The 5,300-nt window shown below is 46.7% G+C and overlaps 1 protein-coding gene across 1 annotated transcript in view; it reads left to right on the top strand.

The window, feature by feature from the left end:
* SRXN1 (sulfiredoxin 1) overlaps positions 1–5,073 on the top strand; it is a 7,890-nt gene extending 2,817 nt beyond the window's left edge. The window contains exon 2 of the mRNA XM_019645780.1: positions 1,001–5,073. Within this exon, the coding sequence (XP_019501325.1) occupies positions 1,001–1,204 (204 nt within the window). The 3' untranslated portion in view covers positions 1,205–5,073. The remainder of the gene's footprint in view (positions 1–1,000) is intronic.
* The last annotated feature ends 227 nt before the right edge of the window (positions 5,074–5,300 follow it).

Raw genomic sequence — 5,300 nt, forward strand, 5'->3', positions numbered from 1 at the left:
CCCCCCCCGTTTGAAATGCCCCAGGGCCTACCCACTGCTCTGAGAAACAAACCTGCACCGTATGGCTTCTGCTAACCTTTCTGACCTTTCTGACCTCTCTTATTCCTCCACCCGCCTTGAGTCCACTCTGATTACACTGACCTTGCCATGCCTCCAATACAGTGAACTTGTTCTGGCCTCAGGCCTTTTGCATATGCTGTTCCCTCTGCCTGAATGCTCTTCATCAGGTAATTCACAGCATTTATTATTGAGTGCTTTCCATGTGCCAAGCAGTCGAAGTGCTTTACATATATTAACTTATGTAACCCAACAGCTCTATGAGGTGGGTATGTTTTCTTCATTCCCATTTGATAGATGGGGCATCTGAGGCACAAAGAGATTAATTGCCTAAGGTCACATAGTAGTTAAGTAGCAGAGCTGAGATTTGAACCTGACAGTCAGGTTCTTACTCTAAACTATTCTACGCCTCTCTCTTCCCAAGTGGACTTCTCTGTGTTCAGGTCTCTGCTCCACTGTCACTTCAGAGAGGCCTTGTGGAGCCCCATCCCTGTCAGGTCAACCTGTGTTATTGTCTTTTTGGCATTTATCACTCTAACACTCACTTCTTCCATCTGCCCCACTAGACTAAAGCCCAAGAAAGGCAGGGGCTATGTCTCATTCCAGCTGTACCTTATTCCCAGAGTCTAGAACAGTGCCAGATATATATGCATATGGTATATTGATAAATGTTTAACAACCTGGTGTCTAGGGGGGGAAAGCTCCAATATGTAGCCTCTTCTCTTTTCTCCACTGTAAATACTCTCGACATGGCTGATTTCCAGGCTACCAAGGTGATGTCAGCCAACTCACAAAAACCCTGAATATTTAACAGTGTCTCTCACAAGCCAGCGTGAGCCTGTGTGCACACCCTGGAGGAGTTCAACACAGGCTAACGAAGTCTGCTTTACAAACTGTCAAGCATTATTCTATGTGCACTCACCCTGTGCTTTCTTCTCTCCAGGAGGACCCAGACAGCGTACCTCCCATCGACGTTCTCTGGATCAAAGGGGCTCAGGGTGGGGACTATTTCTACTCCTTTGGGGGCTGCCACCGCTATGCAGCCTACCAGCAGCTACAGCGAGAGACCATTCCCGCCAAGCTTGTTCAGTCCACCCTCTCAGACCTAAGGGTGTACCTGGGTGCTTCCACACCGGACTTGCAATAGCAGCCACCTTGGCACCTGCCACCACTCCCAAGAGCCAAAAAAACACACCTGGCCTCCAGAGGGCTGGGCCGTGCAGAAGATGCATTCTCTTTGCACCTAGGGGGAGGGTCTGACTCTAAGCACCCTCTGCGCTAGCTGCAAGACCTTGGACTCACTACTGCACGGTGCAGGAGGCCCAGTTCCCACTGCTATGAAAATGGGTCGTGTCTTTGCTCTCAAAGGATTATTAAGAAGATGAAATGAGAAAGGAAATGGATTTGGAGAGCCGTGTGCTTCTGGCTCCAGATTCCCAAGAACAAGGATCCTTCTGCATTTTTGTCTTTATATAGCCTGTTGTGTGGAATACATTTAGCTCTAAGTAAAGGAAAACCTAGGTTACAGTGGCTTAAACAACGAGAAGTTTGTTTTTCCACATAGCATCAATTCTGGAGATAGGTGGCTAATGGTATTAGTTTAACAATTCAGTAAAGGTAGGGCACACTTCTCTGTGATCCTTTTAGTCTTTCTCTCATTGCTTGTTACTTCTTGGTCACAGGTTGGCTGCTGTACCACCATGAATCATGTCTGTGCTTAAAGAAGAAAGGAGTTGGGGAGGAGAAAGGGTCAGCCAGCTGGACCAGTCAACATCTATCATAACGTCAAACCTTTTTCAGAGGCATGTTTCCTGCTCACTCTCCCTGCATATTTCCATTTAGGTCTCCTTGGCCCATACCAGCTATCATTGCCAACCCTGGCTGCAAAGAAAGCTAAGACAGCAGGGAACAGAATTGTCACAAGTGAGTAGACCAGTCATAGCCCATCTCCTAGGACTGGCCTCTTGAGATAAAACGGAATCCCATTAACAAGAGGAAAATGAGGAGTTGTGTATAGTTAGCCTTTGCTGTTTAGCAAATCATCCCCAAACTTAGCAACTAAAAACAAGTCATTTATTTGCCCACAGTTCTGTGGTTTGGCAGTTCAGGCCAGGCTCATCTGGACAGTTCTGTTGATGTTGCCCAGGGTCACTTCTGGGACTGCATGCAATCAGTTGTCACCTCCGATGGGGTTGTATGGTCTAGGATGGTCTAACTCATTTGTCTGGCAGTTGGTGGGCTGTTGGCTGGGTGACTTGGTTCTCTTCCATGTGGCCTCTTCAGCAGGTTAGTTAGGCTTAATCACTTGAGGGACTCAGGATTCCAAGAGAATGAGAAGCTACAAGCCTTCTTGAGTTCTAGGCCCAGAATTGGTACAACATCATTCTGCTAAGTTCTTTTTGTCAGAGCAAATCATAAGGCTGGCCCAATTCAAGGGGTGGAGAAACAGACTATTCACCTTAGAAAAACTAAAAATAATTTGTGGCATTTTTCATCTGTCACAAATGATTTGCATAGGCAAATAACAGTTTCTCTCTCTCTCTCTCTCTCGCTCTCTCTCGCTCTCTCTCACACACACACACACACAGGGCCTCACTCTGCCCAGGCTAAAGTCACTAAGACATTGTCCTGGCCCTCAAATCTAGGGGAAGAGGTAATAGGGCGAGAGATGGATCTCCCAGGGCTGGTCCCACTCTAGTAGGGGCACCCCTCATTATCTGCACTGGTGGGCTGGGGTAGGCCAGGTGAGACATTCCAAAGAGGCCTCTGAAAACCAAGAGTCCTTGGGGGAAGGGAAGAAGAGGTAGAGGAAAGGTGCAGAGTGAGGTAGGTAGGCCTTACTCTCCCTGCCCTGCTAAGGGACCTTGGTCAGTTGGTGTCTTCAAGCCTCAGTTTCCCCAGGTCAGTAATGATGACAACAGCTCTCCCACCCATTGTCTGTCCCAGAGAAAAATGACTGAGGTAACCAATAGGATTTAAAAGGAATGTAGTCCTACATGCAATGTGATTTCCTGGATTGGATCTTGGAAGAAAGAAAGGACTTTAGTGGAAAAAAATCTGACTAATTTTGACAAATGTACCATGTAAGGTGTAAGATGTTGACGTTGGGATAGTCTGGGTGCCAAGTATGTGGGTTCTCTGTCTTATTTTGGCAACTTTTCTGTAAATTGAAAATCATTCCCAAATAAAAGTTTATTTAGTAAAAAAATAAATAAATAAAAAGCCGGGGGGGATGTAATTGGCATCGGGCCAGTGGTTCAGGTTCTCAAACTAGTTTGCTAAAACACAGATGGCTGGGCCCCACCCCCAGAGTTTCTTATTCAGTGTATCTGGGGTCGGCCTGAGAATTTGCTTTTCTAACACATTCCCAGGTGATGGTGCTATTGCTGCTGTTCAGGGACCACAAGCTGAGAAGCACTGATCTAGGTCATGTCAATTATTTTCAAATATGGTGACACCCCCTCCACCCCCATTGGGCTGGCTCCCAGAATACCTGTGTTCTAGGGCCAGCTTGTACACTCATTCCACTGTGACATTGGATAAGCCCTTCCCTGGGTACTTTTCCAAGCTGTCAAATGAACGGTCTATCCCTAAAGTTTGTACCAAGGTTCAGGAAGCTAAGGACATGATTTGTCTGTGCTGCCATGAGGCGCCACTATCTTACATGAGTAATCGTCTCCTGTACCCATTGGCTAGAGTGACTGAATGGTTGCTCCTTCGTGAAAGGGCTTTTTCTTCTTGCAGATAAGACTCAAGCAGGCAATGCTAGGGGCGCTGCTAGGCACTGGGTTGGGGGTGTAGAACAGCCTTGAAGTGGGAAGGGTTAGTCATTCTTAAGGAAGAGCTGAGTTTTGAAGGCTGAAACCTGGTTGCTCAGTGGAAGGGGAGAGCTGCGCTTCCCTCTTGTGCCAGCAGGTGGCGCTGCTTTCTGGTCTGCTGGAGCAGGGCTGGACCTCTCACCCGCAGAGCTATGGGAAGGATGTAGATGGAGGGGCCTGGATTTTGAGCTGGGCCCATCAGTTGCCCAGAGAAGGAGGCAGTCCAGGTATAAGAAGGAGACCTAGCTGGGAGTTGGGAGTTTCAGGTTCTACTTATTCTGACTTCTCTCGCTCTGTGGCCTTGTACACATCACAGCTTCTCAGGCCTGTCTCCTAGTCTACATTGGGAACACGGGGCCAGAAGATGTCAGGCTCAGCAAAGGTGGCACCTCCTCCAAGCTTCCTGATCCTCCAGGCTGAGCCACATGTCTTTTCTGGGCTCCCCTGATCCAATTGTGACTCCCCTCCACTGTCCCCAGGAACTTGGGTCCAATGAAAGGCAGTGTTGGAGGGACTCCTTAGCCCCCTCACTGCCCTGGAACTGACACACTTCACCATGGTAGATTTAAACAATTGTTTCAGTTTCACAAGTTATATGTGAAATTCAACTTTAAAACATTAAGATATTAAAATGCTAAGTAATTAAATATTTTAAAATTGAAATATGAGCGGCAAGCTGAAGCCCACCATGAGTCTTTGTCCGTTTGTCCCTTTGTCCTCCCTAATTGGGACAATTACCTTTATGAGTTTGGCATATACCCTTCCAGAACTTCTTTCAGCTGTGCCGTGTGTGTATATGTGTGTAAGTACAGAGTGCTTTTCTTTCTTACATTATTTTGCAGGTTGCATTTATTCCCTAGCAATGTGCCCTAGTCATCTACCTCATTAGCTCCTGCTCTTTTCTCCCAAAGTCTCCCTCATTCTAGTCACTTCCTCAGAGGGCTGTCCCCTGTCCATACTATCTAAAACATCTCCCTCTCCCATCCTGTCACTTTACTCAGTTTGATTTTCTTCGTGGTATTTATCACACTCCCTGATATTATCTGCTGTGTCTGTTTATGACTGTTTCACCCACTAGAATGTAAGTTCTTGAGACAGGACTTGATCTGTCTTGTTGATCACTGCAGGCCCAGTGCCAAAAACAGTGTGTGGTACATAGTAAGTGTTCAATAAATAGCTGTTGAATGAGCAAATTCCATATAGGTCTACCTTGTTCTTTTCATTGCTGCGTGGTGTTCTGGGGTCTGACTATAACCATGTATTAGCCATTTTGTTAATGGGCATTTGGGGATTTACAGGTAAATATTTTGCTGCTGTCACTCTCTGTGCTACACCTTCACCTATCACTCTCTGTGCTCTCTCAACTGTATACCTAGGAGTGGACAGCCTGGCCAATATATAGCTCAGTTTCCAGCTTCTAAGGTC

Source organism: Hipposideros armiger, unplaced genomic scaffold (assembly GCF_001890085.2).
Source record: "Hipposideros armiger isolate ML-2016 unplaced genomic scaffold, ASM189008v1 scaffold_94, whole genome shotgun sequence".
Lineage (NCBI taxonomy): Eukaryota > Metazoa > Chordata > Mammalia > Chiroptera > Hipposideridae > Hipposideros > Hipposideros armiger.